General features: G+C 44.8%; 1 protein-coding gene across 1 annotated transcript in view; it reads left to right on the top strand.

The window, feature by feature from the left end:
• Positions 1-1,405: 1,405 nt before the first annotated feature.
• The window catches only part of JAZF1 (JAZF zinc finger 1), a 188,232-nt gene continuing 170,815 nt past the window's right edge, over positions 1,406-18,822 (top strand). Inside the window, exon 1 of the mRNA XM_060248701.1 lies at positions 1,406-1,858. Coding sequence (XP_060104684.1) covers positions 1,744-1,858 — 115 coding nt within the window. The 5' untranslated portion in view covers positions 1,406-1,743. The remainder of the gene's footprint in view (positions 1,859-18,822) is intronic.

Genomic DNA, 18,822 nt, shown 5'->3' with positions numbered 1-18,822 from the left:
CTGCTATGCTAACGGTACACTAATATGACATCATGAGACAGGGCTCATATTTAAAGTGCAAAACAACTAAACTGTTGCATGGTTGAAATGAATGAGGACAGTACAGCTTCATCAGTGAAAGATGGCTGAGGGGGATGCAATCTAAATTCCACCCTACAAATACCAGAAGGACTAAGGATTCCCATTTGTACCTCTGTGCCATGCCAACAATAAACATGAGCATTATTAACTATCAAATGCTTAGTGCCGTAAACATAACCTGCACAGATCACAAAATGATCATCTGGTGCAGAGCTTCCCTTGCCTTACAACACAATTAGGTTGTAAATGCAGAATTGTAAGATCTGGACTGAAAATACTCTGTTAAGCTCCAAGAAGTTGTGATACCTGAAACGAGAGACAAATAAATCAGGAATAATATAATCCAACTTGTGCACAATTTGTAGAAGATCGGTCTGACTTCGAGCATACTTGAAAGAAAAGCCTGAGACCAAGGGAGGGGGCAGGAGGTCCATTTTCTGTGGGTCTTAAAGTCAAAGAGGGGTCAAACTTGTACACTTTTTTTTTGCATTTGACAAGTTTCACAACTTGTTTTAATGTACATCATGTGCCATTTTTAAAATAGTATTTATTAGGAGGAGGGGCTCAAAAGCCAGAAGTAGGCTGGGCCTTTCAGGATACAGAATCGTTACCCTTTGTTGCAGATGAGTGGGGGATGGTTTATCACTGATGACAGTGAGGAATATAGTTGATGACAGACACTCTTAACTTCTACTCCACTTCTCCCTCAGAAAGGCCTTGTTCACATGTATACAAGAAAAAAGTGACAGTGAATGGACTAAACTGTTTTACACTTCATATGCATGTGGATGATCATATTTTGGAATACACTCCTGTAACAACATTAGAAAAAACCAACTCCCAGCTAACAAAAAAAGCAGGGCAAACAAAGAGAGGGTTAGCAGCTTTTATCTGACTATATTCATTTTATATATGTATGCTTTTTTGAGGGTTTTTTAAAACGCAAAGGAACATTCAAAGCTTGAGGCCACCCCACCAGCAATCAGAAGTGATGCATTCAGCATTTCTACCACTTTATCCTCCTGTATATATGAACCAGTCCAGGCATAAACTCTGGCATCACAGACTATGGAGTTAAGCCTTGGTTCAAAAATATATTTTAAAAAATTAAAAAAAACCATAATTAAGGGCCTCCCTCACTGTTAAAGCAGCCTGGTATAAGAAGGAGAGAAAGTTCCAAACTTGCTGTAGAATGAGGCTATTTGAAGTTGGTAGGGGAGACACGCCCCCAACTTTTCTCCCCCCCCCCCCCGCCCCGTTTCGCCTGCCCAGCCCTTCTCATCCCAGATAACTGTTCGCAGGCAGCGCCTCTCGGCGGGGAAGGTGCTCGGCGCAGCCCTGGGTCTATGGCTCCTGCTGCGGAGGCGGGCAGCGACGGCAGGGGTTGCCCAGCTGTTACAGTGCGGCACTGGTCCCTCCTCCCAGCTGCGCCTGCCTCATCTCCCCCCACCCAGCCGCCCGTCCCTCCCCTCCGCCGCTCCCGACGCTGCAGCCGCGGCCGCCACCTCCTCGCAGTCCCAGCCCCCCGCCTCCTCCTCCCTCCCTCCCTCTCTCGCCGCTCTCCATCGCCTCTCTTGGGTCCCGGTCTGCCTTTCCCGCCGGCGGCCCTGGCAGAGTAGGCACCGCAGGGTGGGGGTGGCGGGGGACGCTCCATGTAACACCATGACAGGCATCGCCGCCGCCTCCTTCTTCTCCAATACCTGCCGCTTCGGGGGCTGCGGGCTCCACTTCCCAACCCTGGCGGACCTCATCGAGCACATCGAGGACAACCATATCGGTGAGTGCGGCCGGCAGGGAAGGGCGTGGGCCGGGGCGGCGGCGGGAGACCCCAGACCACGCTAGAACGGCCGCCCGGCGGGCGGGTGGGCGGGAGCGGCTGGCATGGAGTGCGGGGAGAGGGAGGGGCGGCGCGGGGCGAGGGAGCCGGCGAGGCTGCAGCCCAGCCGGGGGGAGTGGGGATGAATGGGGGGGAGGCGGCGGGCGGGCGGGCACGAGGTGGGTGGGTGGGTGTGTTGGGTGGGTGGGTGAGGGGAGGGGAGGCGGCGGCGCTGCCGACGGTGCCTGGGGGGAGGGCGCAGCGGGGCGGCTGCGAGACACATGCGGGCCGCCGCAGGCTGTTGCAGAGGCCGCGGAGTTTGTATTGGCAGACGGAGAGCAGCCGGACCGGCGGCGGAGGACGCGGCCAGCACGCCGCCTGCTGCTTCCGCCCCGGCTCTGGCTGTCAGGGCTGCGGGGAGGGAGCCGCCGCCGCTGCCGCTTCTGCTGCTGCCGCGGCGGCCATTCCGCTTCCTCCTGCTCACGCTGCAGCGGCTGCTGCGTCCTGTCAGCGATGTTGCTAGGCGTGGAGGCGAGGATGGCGCGCTGGCGGCTGCTGCTGGCGTTCCCCTCCCAGCCAAGCCCAGCCGCTTCAGTGCGCCGGAGGCGTCTCTCCGGGAAGGCGCTGTGTCAGGCAGGCCAGACCGACTGAGCTCCGAGGGCCCCGGCGGCGGGGGTGGAGGTTAAGTAGCTGCTGTTGGGGAAGGAGGAGGGCTCTGTGCGGCGTGCCGGCCCTGCGCAACGCGCCAAGAAGCGGCTTGAAGGCGTGGGCTGGGCACCCACGACCTGGCGGAGGGGCACCGCCCGCGCCTGGCTCCTGCCGCTGGGAAGCCAGCTGGGCCTCGAAGCAGAGCCCTACTGAGCGCCGGGGATGCGCAGGGCTGGGGGCAGCCTGCGGGCATGCTCGTCACCTGTAGCCTGCCGCTTCCCCTCCGTCGCGTACAATCAGTGTTAAGCAAGCAGCAGCTCATATCAACAGGTCCTAAACCGGGATGCCGACGGAGAGGCCCGGCTAAGCGGGGGTGGGGGAGGATGGCCTCCCGGTGGAATCTGTAGGCCACCCGTGTAAGGATGGCGCGTCCAGTGAGCAGAATGAGGCGATGCCAGGCCTTGCATTTCACACGAGGATGTTCACGGGTTTGTGTTCAATTAGGGTTGCCAGGTCTGTGTTGGAAAAAACCTAGAGACTTTGGGAGTGGATCTAGGAGAGGGCGGGGTTTGGGGAGGGGAGGGGCCTCAGCAGGGTACAATGCCACAGACTCTAGAGTCCACCCTTCAAAGCAGCCATTTTCTCCTGAGGAGCTGATCTCGGTCAGCTGTAAAAGAAGAAATCTCCAGGCCACACCTGGAGACTGGCAACCCTGAAATCCAGCAGTGTTGGTGAAGGGGGGGGGGGTGGCTTCCATCAGTACCAAAGGCCCAAAACTAAATACATTAAAAAGTGCTGGGAAGTGAATGCCACTGAGCTACTCAGTACAGAGATTTAGGATTCAAGTTCACTGGTAGTCTAGAAAGTGCCATAAGGGGCTGTAGTGTTCTTATTTATACATTAAGCAGAAGGAAGAGAGAGTGGGCTGGGCTGCTTCAGATGGGGAGAGCTGAAGATTTAATATTCCCCTACATGTAAAAGTACCCTCTCTGCAAAGGAAAGAGTCTGACACCTAGTATTCAGCCTTGTATGCTGAATTAGGGGTGGGGTTGTGAATATTGTGTAAAACTGAACAGTGCATCCTGAAGTGGTAGAGTCCATTCTGCCACATCACCCTTCTGACCTCTCTTACCACCTCACTGTGCGGCATGAATACATCAGACCACCGCTGGTATCTGAGATGGGAGGTTGGTTGCTTTGTCCTAAAGTTGCATTAATTATGAAACATACAAATTCTTTTGAAAAATATATGACTAACTGCTGAGAAAGAATATTGTAAAAATGTAGAATTCTAATCCCAGTGCTTTATGTTGCTCCAATGAGATTCCACCCTACAATAATAATAATAAAAATAATAATAATAATAATAATAATTTTATTCTTATATCCCGCCCTCCCCCGCCGAAGCGGGCTCAGGGCGGCTCACATGACATGGTTTACACCATGATTACACTAAAATCCATCAATACATTAAAACAATTAAAATAGTTAGATACAATTCAGAATTAAGTTAATTAACAATTAAAAATTTATCAGATATAAAATTAAATTAAAGTGCCATAGTTCAAAATGTGTATAGGATGGCTAGGTGTCATCTCCGGGTGCCGTCTTAAATGCGAGTTGATAGAGGGTGGTTTTGCAAGCCCTGCGAAATTGATTTAAGTCTCGCAGGGCTCGCACCTCCTCTGGTAATTGGTTCCAGCATTTGGGAGCCATTGTGGAGAAGGCCTGCTCCCTGATTACCTTCAATCTGGCCTCTCTTGGTCCAGGGATTCGTAGTAGGTTTTGAGAGCTAGATCTCAGTGCTCTCTGGGGAACATAAGGGGAGAGGCGGTCCCTAAGGTAGGCAGGTCCTCGGCCATATAGGGCTTTAAAGGTAATAACCAGCACCTTATAACGAACTCGGTACACAATCGGCAGCCAGTGCAGCTCCCGCAGCCTAGGCTGTACATGTTCCCACCGTGGTAGTCCCACTAACAGCCTGGCCGCTGCATTCTGCACTAGCTGCAGCCTCCGCGTTCGGTACAAGGGCAGCCCCATGTAGAGGGCATTACAGTAGTCCAGCCTCGAGGTGACCGTTGCATGGATCAAAGTTGCCAGGTCGCTACGTTCCAGGAAGGGGGCCAACTGCCTCGCCCTCCTAAGATGGAAGAAGGCAGATTTGGCAGTGGCAGCTATCTGGGCCTCCATTGTCAGGGAAGGCTCCAGTAGCACTCCCAGGCTCCTGACCCTGCGCACTGGTATCAGTGACGCACCGTCAAAAGTTGGTAGGAAGATCTCCCCTCCTGGCCCGCCGCGACCCACGCAAAGGACCTCTGTCTTCGCTGGATTCAGCTTTAGCCCACTCAGCCTGAGCCAGCCCACCACGGCTTGCAACGCCCGGTCCAAGTTTATAGGGGCATCGTCAGTTCGGCCGTCCATCAATAGATAGAGCTGGGTGTCATCAGCATACTGGTGACAGCCCAGCCCATACCTCCGGGCAATCTGGGCAAGGGGGCGCATGTAAATGTTAAACAACATAGGGGAGAGAACTGCCCCCTGAGGCACCCCACAATTAAGTAGGTGTCTCTGGGACAGCTCTCCTCCACTTGCCACCCTTTGTCCCCGACCTACAAGGAAGGAGGAGAGCCATTGTAAGGCTAGCCCCCTTACAATGGCAATCATTTATATGGACTGACCCAGTGACTTGACAAGCCATCATAAATGTTTAGAATGGCTATCTTGGTTGGATAGCCCTAAATGATTCAGTAAAAATGTAACTAAATTGCAGATTATCTTCAGCTGTGACATTGGAATGGACTTGCTATTCTATTTTATTACTCTCAGTAGGAAGGCCCAAACTGGGGGAGGGGAAACAGAATAGTCTTTGTGAAATAATTCACTCTTCCTATGAACCCACTGCAATGGACAGACTCATGCTCACAGAATATTCTGTTTACTTATTAGGGACAGCTGGAAAAGGCACAGGTATGGTGCTTCCAGCAGTTTTTGCATTCCCTTGTGTGTTTACAATAGGAGCCCACAAAGCAGAAAATTCCAAACATGAACATTTGTCGTGTGTTATATTTTGTTTCAAAGTCAGCTGTACTTAGGACTGAAATTCAGGGCCAAGATTGTTGGGAACTAGCTGATGCCAAAGCACTGCAGGGGGCCTGCTAGTAGTGGTCTTAGTCACAAGGCATTTCAGGCAGCTGTCCAGACTGGGTGGTCTACCATTATCCTCCCCAGTCCCCCCAAATGTGGGGAAAAGAAGTATCCAGCCACATAGCCCCTCCAAGGCTTGGGCAGTGGTTGGCCCAGATGGAGTGAGGTGGCAGTGATTCTGGAGCTCCATCTTGGACTTTTTTCTGGGCCCCCAGAATCACTGAGACCAACCCTGAGGCCTGCGACCTAGCAGCCCTCCCAAGTGCTGATGGATGCCAGCAGCTGCTGCTTTTCCTTGCTGCTATCCTGACCAGCTCATTCTGGGCTTGCTTCCTGCTCTTCTTCAGCCTCATCCAGCTAGAGGAAGAACAAGAACTGCCTAATGGAACAGTGACAGGAGTGGCTACTGCTCTTCCTCTTCATTTTTGCTACCTTCTTCCATCTATTGTGTCCATAAGGGTAGTAAACAGCAGCTGTTACTGCTCCTCTGTTTGCCTCCAGATTGGGCCCCAAAGGGTACAATGTCGGTAGAGAAGGGAACAGAGCCACAACTGAGGGAGAGGAATAAGCACTAGTTCAGCCATCCCTTTTTGTATGGCAGTGTCACCTTTGGATCCATGATCCAAGAAAACTTGTTGCTGGCTCTGGTAGAATCCATATTTTATTTATGCACTTCAGTCTAAATGTATAGTTGAGACTGAATGTGGCAAGAATCAGTGTGGTGTAGTGATTAAGAGCAGCAGACTCTAATCTGGAGAACTGGATTTGATTCTCCACTCCTCCGTATGAAGCTTGCTTGAGTAACCTTGAGCCAGTCACAGTTCTCTCAGAACTCTCTCAGCCCCACCTATCTCACAAAGTGCCTGTTGTGGGGAGAGGAAAGGAATATGATTATAAGCCACTGTGAAATTCTAGGTAGAGAAAAGCTGGTATAAACCTCCTTTTCTTCTAAATATTACGGTTTCAATGCAGTGGCATTCTGTTTGCATCCTATCAGCAATGTGCGAATTGCATCTAATCAGGACAGCCTGTGGGATGCAGAGGGAATATCCTGTTTCCCATGAAACTAAGAAAAAGTCTTGCTTGCTATACTTTTAGGTCTTGTGTTCTAAAAGGTGAAACCTGGTTGCATTAATTTTAATGAATGAGAATTTCACCAAAGAAATGATAGGGGATTGTGATTTTCTGCTGAGTAATTCAGGAAGTATGGCAGAGCTGAAGATGGAGGCAATCATTTATATGGACTGACCCAGTGACTTGACTCAAACAGACCCAGTAGCAGAATCTCTTTCCTGTGACACTTCCATGTCAGGTTTAACATTTCATCGTACTCAGAACTTACCTCTATTGGATCACCTGTATGTTTTCTGCTAATGTCAGGGTTTCCTTTTAAATTTTTTGCAGTTTTCTCAGTAGACTGAGAACTCTTTAGTCCACTTTGATGATTCAGAGCTCTGTTTCAGTTGCTTCTCCTTAAGATCTCATATTGTCATTTTCTGACCATGGTAGAATTAGGAACGTGCCCATAACTAAGGCCTAGGCTACAGAGAAAATTTTTCCCCATAATTGTGCCATGGGTCAACAAGTTTTCTTGATGCCGAACATAGTATACACCTTCAGTATACTTTTCTTCGGTATCATTCCGCCTCACAGCAATCTAATTACTTATTGTCCTCTTTTTCTAATCAGAAATCAAGACTGAGAAAGACCATCATGACCACGATTTTCTGAGCTGTCACTGGAAAAAAAATGTATGCAGTATAACTGCTAAATCATAAATGGGTCCTAGATAGAACTCATGCTGGTTTTAGGTTAAAAGTCTCCACTGAATTATTTTGTGGTTGCTTCATCTCTGATCCAGCTTTATCCTTTAAAAAAAAACTATTTTAGATTGTAAACTTCTTGTGGCAGGGAACTGTTTTCCTGTCCTTTGCACATTGATGGCACTATATAAATAAATAATACTGCTATATGTTCTGGCTTTGTTGTCTCCCTCAATCCAGACTGCTGCACATCTTCTTGGCAGAGTCATCTGGTTGAGTTGGGTAGAGGGGCTGCTACAAGCAAGTAGTTACTAGCAGCAGGAAATGAGACCATCACAGGTAGAAAAAGCAACAGAAGAAAGCATCTGTAACCCATTCAGTACAGCTGCTGTTACCTGTGCCAGCATCAATATCAATTGCTGGATTTATCACTTGGATCAGTTAAAGTTGTTTGACATTAGATCTTGTGTGCAGCTTGTATTCTGTGAGTACAAATGCATTCTTGGGTGCAGTTGGAATGAATCTCCTGCCCCATCTAAGGCTGTTACAGCACAATCCTATGCACAGCTACTTCAGTCTGAGTCCACAGAAATATATTAGCTTGGACTGGAGTAACTGTGTATAATTGCAGCATTGGTATGTATTGGGGAAGTCTTCTGCATGTGTAGCTTGCAAGGTTTTCAGATTTATATTGTTGGTTGCTACTGCAAATTCCTACAATCCAGGCCAAGTCTGGTGTGGAACTCCACTAGCATACTGAGCATATTGACACCATGTTTTTGATGCAGCTCATTCTTTTAACTGCAAAGATGGTTTGAAAAATCCAAAATGACACTTTCTGAGTGGGGATGGGGGACCTGATATAGTTAAGAAACTGAGCTGCATCAAAACCCCAGTGTGGAAAAGCCATTAGTGCCTTTAGTTGTCTTGTGCTGGAGGCCTGTCCACAGTTGAAGGAACATCCTGAGACAGCAAAAATGTCCTGATTTTAGACATTTCTAGTAAGTCTGAATTTAACCTTCAGGGTACCAGATTGCAGCTGTTTATGTGTTGAGTTCATTGTGTATTTGGGTAATAGCTGTGACTGGGTCAGGACCAGGTATTTTTGACATAAATAGGTAAAGCAAAAAAAAATCCCTTCAGTACAGATTTTTAAGTGATCTCTAAGCTCTGCTCATGACTGATCCCCAGTGGAAGTTGGGTTTTCAGGTAGCTGACTTGAGGTTGACTCAGCCTTCCATCCTTCCAAGGTTGGTAAAATGAGTACCCAGCTTGCTGGGGGAAAAGCGTAGATGACTGGGGACGGCAATGGCAAACCACCCCATAAAAAAAAGTCTGCCATGAAAATGTTGTGAAAGCAACGTCACCCCAGAGTCAGAAACAACTGGTGCTTGCACAGGGGACCTTTCCTTTCCTATGTCTGTGAAAGTGCCACTGCAAATGCCCATAATCCAAAGCAAAAGTTGTCCTTTCCTATTCACTGCTAGTGTATTGTTCTCAATTCTTAAAAAACCTGAAATGTAATATACATTTGGCCAGGCATACCATTATCATTAGAAATGGGACTCTAAGAGACATTTCAAACACTGTACTTTTGGTTGTTGTAGCTTTCCAGGCTATGTGGCCATGGTCTTGACATTGTGAGACCTAACGTTTCACCAGCAACTGTGACTGGCATCCTCATTGGGGTAACCCCAAAAATCTGGGGTTCTCTCTGGGTCAATCAACATTTTATTTTCACACTGTCAGCTATCAGTAACATTGTGGAGAGGTGTAAATTATGAAGCAGCCCTAACTTTGAGAAAGGTGAGCAATCTAGAACAACAAGGCAAGGAGTATATTGAGAAAAAGGATTCACCTTTGTCCAAAATACAGTTTTGCGAATTCAGAAGTGTTTGAGAATTTCACATTTCAGAATTTAGTAATTGACAACATGGTATCTAAAATTAGGAGCAGTTTAAACTTTCTGGTTGGTGATTTAGGTGTCAAGAGGTTTGCACATTCATGATGATGCAGATCAAGAAGATATTTTCAGCAATAAGAAACAGCTAGTTGGTAGTTCAGTCCTAAGCAGGCACACTCTTATATGTTCATTGGCTTCATCAATGGATTTAGAAAGGTGTAACTCTGCTTAGGATTGCACTGTGAGTGTGATTCTTTGGTGGCTGCTAAATAGTGTAGGTTCAGAAGGTGAAGCTCAGGCTAGCCTGATCTCATGAGATCTTGGAAGCTAAGCAGGGTTGGGCCTGGTTAGCATTTGGATGGGAAACCATCAAGGAAGTCCAGGGTTGCAACCTAGAAGCAGGCAATGGTAAACCACCTCTGAATGTCGCTTGCCATGAAAAACCCACGCATTCACCGTAAATTATCTGGGATTTGATGGCCAAAAAAAGGTAAATCAGTAGGGCCTCTATTACATGTGAAGACTCTGTAAATAGATTTATGTTGAATTGTTATTTAATCCTTGTATGTGTAGTTAGTGAATTACCTCCACTGATTTATGCTTTCCTGTAGTATATAGGTACATGTTGTAATAGGTTAGGGGTCAAATTTGCCTTCAACTTGGAAAATCTTTACTTTTTATTTTATTTGGTATATAGTATTTTACTTTATTTATTTTATTTTATCAAATTTATATCCCGCCCTCCCCTAATGGGCTCAGGGCGGCTCACAACAGTTAAAAACAAACATAAAATTTAAAAACTAGATATACAGTAAAATCATTTCCATAAATTTTACGATCATTGCATCCAAGATGCACATTGAAATTCTGATTATTCCGATGTTTCTGGTTTCAGTTCTTTCAATTCAGTGAGATTGCCAGTGCTGTGGAATAATAGCCACCTCCCCTTAACCTTTGTTATAGTAGATGCTCTTTGACAGCATCAGAAACTATGAACTAAAGGCCCATGAGGAATTATGGGAGATGGGGAACAATTTTGGAAATACTTCCCAATAATTTCTCTGATTCTCAGCTCTCGGGAACGGCCTCCTCCTCTCCCCATTTTTTCCTTTAACTGAAACTCAGCTGCAGTCAACATTCCATCTCTTCTGGAGCAGTGTCAGTTTGCATTATATCAATTTTAATTTACCAAATCATATTTTTCCGCATACCTGGGAATCTTTTGAGTAAATGGAGAAATCTGACTTTTCTAATACAGCAGGGCCCCTTTAAAACAAGTTTTTAAAAATGAAGTGGTTTCTTCTTTGAAGGTAGTTTTTGAAAGCTGTTCCAAGTGGAAGAGGGAGTGGCCTAAAGTGCATTTTTGCGTGCTTTGATGAATATGAAATCTGTAAAAGATGTGTAGATAATCTATTTTTGTTACTGTCATATGGAAAGACTTTCTATAGAATTGTCTGGGGCTGGGCTCAAAGTCATCCCCAGAACCTCTCTGCAGCTCATCCCAGGTGCCACTGAATCAGGAAGCTCCCAAGCCCCTCCCGAAATGCGGACAACCAGTCCTACCTTATGTGAAGCTGACCACGCCAGAGAGGGCCAGGGGAGGGGAGAGTGAATCCCATGAAAAATGTTGGAATGGCCAGAGAGGAGGAGAAAACCCTAGGGGTGCAGGCCCAGCAGTCGTACTGCAGCAGGCTTCTGGGAGGCAGATGGCTCTGCTTGCAACTTCTGCCGGGGTGAGAGGCTGGCTCAGGTTCATGGTGCTTGGAGGGCCCTGGGCCAAGGAAACAATCCTGGAATCTGTCAATCCTGGGTAGATTTTTGAGAGCAAAAGCTGGGGTTCGCCCTGCCTCAGCCTCTCCCAATAGGTCTCCTTGGGTGGTAGGATGGCCACATCCGATGCTGAGGGTAGGATGGGGAGGTGGAGTCCTAAGTGGGCCCAGTGCCAATGGTACCCAGTGGTAGACATACCTTTTTGAAGGGCAGCTGTCAGCCCCACTGACTCCTTTGGCAGTGGCTGCAGGCATTGAGCAGAGGGATGCGGGCTGGTCCTGGCAAGAGGGTGGTGGGTTACAAGGGAGTTCTGATCAGCAAACCAAGGAGGAAGAAAGCCTTGAGGATCAATTGAGTGAAGAATGGAGTCACTCAGGCAGGAAGATGAGAAAAAGGGTGAGCCAGACCCTCTCCCCCTAATTTGAGGCTTGTGGATCACCTGGAGTCAGGGCTGGTGGGATGGTGGAAGGCAGCATATCCCCCAGGGCATGACAAATATGTTTAAATCTAATTCACTGACATGCTACACATGCTTAAATATAATCATGGTTTTAAAGCATGAATTTTATCCATCAATTAAACCCCCACCCCTTGTCCATCTGGCCCAAATTGCATTTAGATCCTTGATAACTTTATCACGGTATCGTTTGCATGTCTTGAGACTGAATTAGCTGAGTTTAACAATATGTTCACTTTGGCTGTTGTAAAACTACTAAGGGAGTATATACATCTCTCAGGGAACACTAAATTTTTTCTAGTCAGTTAGCAAATAAATTATTCAGAAAGCAAATGATACGGGTTGCATAAGATGCTTTTAGATATCATTGCCAATACGAAACAAACTGGTGCAAATCTTAATTTGGCTATTCACATATACTGTATGTAGTTCACTCTGGTATGCCTGTCTTTCCATTGTAGTGGGCCCTGTCAGAAGCCTGTAAACAACTTCTGTGTTATAAATTGTGATACATTTTGCAATACAGTATGCACTCCATGTAATGAATGGATTGACATGCTTGGATAGGTAGTGGTTGTTGATATTGATGTGCTACCTGAATAGTGGCTTGGATCCAGCTGAATATTTCCATTGTTGGTGGAATAGCCACTCAAAGCATGATCTTGTTGCCTCCCTACTCCTGCTGTAGCCCAAGGATACTCCATAAAATGCTCCTATAGAACAGAGAACTCAAGAAATAGCATTTCAGGGGACATTTGGGACTGCATCAGGAGTACAGGAAGTGTGAAAATCATGCTGCATTCACCTGCAAAAATATTTGGCTGAATCCAGACTAGTCATTTTGACATTTGTAGCATGAGCCTCAAGTGCAGTTCTGCACTTCTGTCTTCTCTATCAGTTCAATTGTGTTCTATTAATTCAAAGTAGCAGTTGTCAAATTTTCTGAAGCAGGACCTACTGGAAGATCTGGACCTGGCATTGCAAGCCATAGTGAAATGGCTCAGACAGAGTAGATTGAAATTGAACCCAGTGAAGAGAAAGGTCCTGTGCCTGAGTCGCAGTGGCCTGGGTAGGGAAATCCCCTTGCCAACCTTTGATGGGACGCTATTAGCACCAGCGTTGAGGGTCAAGAGCTTGGGGGTGCTCCTGGAGCCTTTTGCTGATAATGGAGGCCCAGGTAGCAGCCACTGCCAAATCCGCATTCTGCCATCTTAGGCGGATAAAGCAGTTGGTTCCATACCTGGAGTGCGACAACTTGGCAACAGTGGTCCATGCAACGGTCACCTTGAGAATAGACTACTGTAATGCCCTCTACATGGGGCTGCCCTTGACTCAACTTCAGAGGCTGCAACTGGTGCAAAACGCAGCAGCCAGGTTGTTAATGGAGCTACCTGTACGGGAGAGCATTCAGCCTGTGCTGAAAACGTTACATTGGTTGCCTGCGGCATTCCAGATTCACTTCAAGGTGCTGGTTATAACCTTTAAAGCCCTATATGGCCTGGGACCTGTTTACCTTCAGGACCACCTTTCCCCATACGTACCCCAGAGAGCACTACCTTCAGGGTCTCAACATCTCCTTAAGATCCCTTGACCGAAAGAAGCTCAATTGACCAGCACTAGAGCCAGAGCGTTCTCAGTAATAGCCCCCACTTTGTGGAATGCTCTCCCCAAAAACATCAGGGCCCTGTGGGGCCTGCCACAGTTCCGCAAGGCCTGTAAGACCAAACTTTTCAAACTCGCCTTTAATGGTTAGAGGGAAGTGGCTATTACCTTCAGCATCAACAATCTCACTGAGTTAATATAATGGAAATCAGAAGCTTGCCATCTCAGATTTTTAATATCTATGGAAATGTTTTTATATATCTAATTTTAATATGTTTGTAAATTGCTAATGTTTTTAAACTGTTGTTAGCCATCTTGAGCCTGTCGGGGGAGGGTGGGATATAAATCTGATAAATAAACAAACAAACAAATAAATTATGAGCTTACTGAGCTTTCCAGAACCCACTTGCAAAGTAACTCCATACTAGGGGTGTGCATTCGGGAATTCTTGAGCAAAAAAAAAATACACAAAAATCTCTGTTCAGTGTTGTTACTATGATTTTTTTTTAATGGTTAAATGAATCCAGGATTCTTAGGCATTACAAACAAAATCCACTTTGTGTGTGTGTGTGTGTGTATGTATTTGGCAGCTTACCATCATAATTACAATGTCTTTTTTTTCCTTTTGATTCTGTGAATTTCCCAGGGAGAAGCTGAAGAAAGGTGGCTTCTAGCCTGTTCATGAAAATTAATAAAAATTTTAGTTTTTTCACCTTGGTTATTAATCTGTCAGTTTTTTAAAAAAAAATGGTCAGCAAACAACAATTACTACTTCCTATCATACCACTCAATAGCAGGTTGAACACTTAGCGTATGTCCCCCATTCTCAGAATTTTGGTGGTTAATATAACCCATTTGATTTGCTACACAATGGAAACAACATGCAGTTGCTGTCCTCTGTTTTGTTGCTGATCATGTATAAGATCATGCTATTAATATATTGCAATGTTTACTTATTTCAGTATTTGCATCCCATCTTTCCTTGTGGCTAAAGGTGGCTAATGTATCAAATATTACTAGTTATAAGCAGTGTTTATAACTTACTTCCTTTGCATTTGTGATTTAGGATTTCTCCCATGTGATGTGGCATTTTAAATGCTGACCAATGTCTGTACAACTTATAATTTAATATCTGAATTCTTTTTGACAAAAAGGCATATTGGTCTATTGAAGTTGTGTGTAACGATTTGGGATGGGCACGAACCAGGGAAAAGCATGGTTCATTTCAGTTCATGGTTCATTTGATTCATGAACCAATTGAACCATGAACTAATTAAACCACAATTCGTGGTTCGTTATGGCTGGGGGAGGGAGTGGGGAGGCATTTAAATGTATGTAGTAAGTAAATTGCTTGCACTCTATCTGTACTATTAGTTATGTTCATGTATTGTGTATATGTGTGTATTGGTAATAAATTTTGTATTTTGACAACCATTTTTTAAATCTGTATATTTACTAGACTTTGTTGGTGTTAGAATGCCATGCTAGTGGTTTGCATCTGTGAATGCCTGGGTATAAATTAGTGTATATCTGAAGATGCTTCTCCTGGTTATGTGTCCTTTTCTGTATTGTAGTAGTAGGAAAGCCTGGAACCTTTTGAAAAGAACTAGGCAAGCCCACCTCTGCTCCGAGGAAATCCAGAGGTAACTTCAAACCAGGTAGCTGCCTGACAGGTATCCCTATCCAGAGCGTCAAAGGATCAAGATTTCACAATCAGGATTTTTAAAAAAAGAAGTCATCTTTTCTTGTGGCTTTTGAAATACATCTGCCCTGAAGACTGCGAACTGTCAGGGGATTTCAGAGCAGATGAGATGTCCAAGTCACTGAAAGACATCAAGAGCAGAAAGGCATCAGGAGGAGGAGGAGAAGAAAAAGAGTTGGATTAATATCCTGCCCTTCACTCAAAGTCTCAGAGTCGCTTACATCCTCTTTCCCTTCCTCTCCCCACAACAGACACCCTGTAAGGTAGGTGGGGCTGAGTGAGCTCTGAGAGAGCTGCTCTTGCAAGAACAGTTCTGAAAAAACTGTGCCTGATTCAAGGTCACCCAGCTGGCTGCCTATGGAAGAATGGGGAATCAAATCTGGTTCTCCACATTAGAGTCTGCTACTCTTAACCATTACACCAAACTGGCTGTCATCCATAACGAGTTCTTGCATCCATAATGAGTTCCTGATCAGCAGCGGCATGTTCACTAAGAAGGGCCTCGCAGAGTTTCTCACTGACGTAATGAGAACAGGAATTCATGAAGATCGCTGCTACTCAAAAACTTGGAAAACCAAATCATCTGGTGAAAAGTTACAGACTATTGACCTTCTGAGCTCCTGTTATAAACTCCACAAGAGGCTAATCTTGGACAGAGTGACAGATTTAATGCACATGCCTCTATAGAGCAAGTACGATTTAGACCCCTGTTGTGATTGTGAAGACCAGGTTCTCAGTTTAACCACTTTAATTGAGGTAGGGTATCAGAATTGTCTTAAGGCATCAGTTTTTATCGATCTGACTATCACGATACAGTCTTGAGGGATGGTCTGCTGTACAAGTTTTTACAAGTTTTTCCCTGCACAACATTATTTCAACTCCAAAATAATACATTGACATGCAACTGATCTTTGATTGTAAACTTAACTGAACTAAACAACATTCTGAATGATAAAATTTTCCAAGTAATTATGGGTCAGTCAATCAGCAAGCAGAAGAAACCGAATAACGACCTACCCCAGGGCTCATTCCTTGCTCCAGTTTTTTCCAGTTATTAATCTCTGATGTTCCTGAGACAATATTGTTACTAGAAATGCTTGGGTCTACTTTTTTGATTGGGGAATTAGCAAGAGATAGACCATAGGTAGAGCTATTCTTGGAGCGCGTTCTTTCACCAATAATACGAAGGTCCAGTATCAAAGAAGATTCTAGATTTAAATGGTATAAAATATTTTAGAAAAATATGTAGGAATACAATCACACATAAAGCAATAAAAAATACACACAATCAAGAGACTAGGAAATTAGGAGTTAAAAATAAGAGGTTTTGAGGGAAAATTACAGAGGTTATATTACCTATCCAGATGTGCAGAAGTCCATGTAAAAAAAATGGAGATGGAGACATGCATGACCAGTATGATATGTCAAAGAGGCCCACAGAGTAACGGGGTACAATGTATATGGCACCCACAGAATGCACACTGGGGCCAAGTTTGCTCTCATGTTTTATACTGTTTGGAGGGGTGTTCCCTCCTCCTGGAATATGATCGAGTTAACTATTGTTGATGAGTTTTACTGAGTAGTCTGACTAGATTCTCAGTTTGAAACAAAAGGTGAGAATGTTCCTGATGGGTGTCAGGAAAGGCTATAATGGTTTTAATGTTTGAGATTAATTTGACCTTGGTACTCTGGGGAGGAGGCAGGAAGGAAAGGGGGTTTGTGCAAGGGGTTTGCATATTAGGTACCAGGATGGGGTATCGGGGCAACAGAGGATTAGGCTGATGTTGCCAGGAACCTTTAGAAATGGAGATACTTACCTGGTAGAACCCATTGTTACAGACATTCTATTGCACGATGAGGGAAGGAAACTGGAACTAGTCTAGAGACACTGTTTTGCAACCTTAGCCAGAAACCTCTTTGAAGAGCCTTGGCTGGCTTTTGGCCTAAGCAGAGAGTGTTCTCACTTGGCCTGTTTTTACAGGATTTCTGGTTCAGGTCAGAGCTTGGGGACCCCATTGGTTATTGGGATGCTTCCATAAGTCAAGCAGTGCCTCTTGGCTACAATATCTAGGAAGTCTGCTTATGCCAATGGCATGGTGATTGCAGTAAGGCACAAATCAATTGAAAGATTGAGGAAATACTGACTAGGGACCTCAAAATGTTGGCTGACTACTATAGTAAATAGCAGCTTCTTTCAAGTTCAGAGAAAACTGAATGCTCCTGTTTCCATATCAATAACAATCTTGCCAACCATGAACTGAATATCTGCCTTAATGGCACCTGACTTATTACCCTGGACAGGACTTTGAGTTATAAACACCATCTTACCAATATAGCAGAGAAAATATGCATATGAAACAACATCCTCCAAAAATTGTGGTACAACTTAGGGTGCATCTGATACACTTACAGCTCTGGGGTAATACAGTATGTCACAGAAGTGAGTACACCTCCTCACATTTTGTAAATATTTCAGTACATCTTTTCATGTGACAACACTAAAGAAATGACACTTGGCTACAATGTAAAGTAGTGAGTCTACAGCTTGTATAGCAGTGTAAACTGTTGCCAGCAGTTTAGACATTAATGGCTGTGTGTTGTGTAATTTTGAAGCAACAGCACATTTACACTGTTATACAAGCTGTAGACTTACTACTTTACATTGTAGCCAAGTGTCATTTCTTCAGTGTTGTTACATGAAAAGATATACTGAAATATTTACAAAATGTGAGGGGGTGTACTCACTTTTGTGACATAGTGAATATACTGTGCAATATGGTGTGGTTCAACAGCCCCCATGTCCACAAACTTGATGTCCAACTCAATACAAGAATGAGAACCATCAGATAATGTATTAAACCCAGTCTCATCTATTGGCTATGTACCACATCACTCCCCACATTGTCATAGACAAGATGCTCTTCTTCATGAATATAGAAAGATCACTGAAAACAGAGAGTTGCCCATCCACAAAGGCATGGCTGATATGAGCCTATCCAGACTAAGACCCTGACACACAGCAATAAGATCTGCACAAATCCTGCAATCACAAAATTGTAATCTGGGGAATGAATGGTTGCAATATGGATGCAGTCAGTTCCACCCAGTATCCATAATCTGATAAACACCAATGAGAAGCTCGTAGGATTTGACATGCCATGTAAAATATGGATGTCTAATAGAATATGAACAGGCTTTGGTAGTTGGGTAGACCAGTTGTTTAAATGGGGCAAAATACCCAAGTGCAGCCCACCCTAGTATTTCCCATCTATCTCAGGCGTGTGAGTGTCTTGCTTTTCAGGGTGATGTGACAGAGCTCTTTGAACTTTCCCCAGCTGTGACTGAGTGAATTGAAAATTTAGATGTTAGTATTTAGAGGGATTGCCCAATTGGTCTGCATACTCATTGTATGAACTTCGTTATTTATTTATTTATTTGGCTTCTAGCCAGCCCTCCCCTGCAAGCAGACTCGGGGTAGGTTACAACAGAACAATGAATAACATAGTTCAATATATATAAGATAGCAATTCTTAAAACCCAAGTAATAACAATATTATTAAATGCTTTCTGTGTATGTCTCTGTTTTAGGTGTTTACTTGTTCTTGCTTCTTTTTTGCTGTCTTGTTTGTTGTATTGTAGGTATATTTTAATACGTTTATTTGATGCACACCACTTTGTGACTGCTATTTTGTACCAAGATATGGAATGTAATTATTGCAATAAATTGAATAAGATGGATATCAATGGAAGCTTTCCTAAATTTTCCTGCTCAGTTTTCTATACTTGGTACCAAACATTGGTATGGTATATGGTATATTAAGTACTCTTTTCAGAGACCCATATATTTCATCCTGGACAGCAGTGCTCATGTCCAAACTTAACCAGTTGGGGATAGAGATTGATGATTTTTTTTTTACTTCTGATGAATCATATATC

This window comes from Heteronotia binoei, chromosome 10 (genome assembly GCF_032191835.1).
Source record: "Heteronotia binoei isolate CCM8104 ecotype False Entrance Well chromosome 10, APGP_CSIRO_Hbin_v1, whole genome shotgun sequence".
In the NCBI taxonomy this organism is placed as follows: domain Eukaryota; kingdom Metazoa; phylum Chordata; class Lepidosauria; order Squamata; family Gekkonidae; genus Heteronotia; species Heteronotia binoei.
Note: the sequence above shows the minus strand (reverse complement) of the source record. Positions and strands in the feature narration are given on the sequence as shown.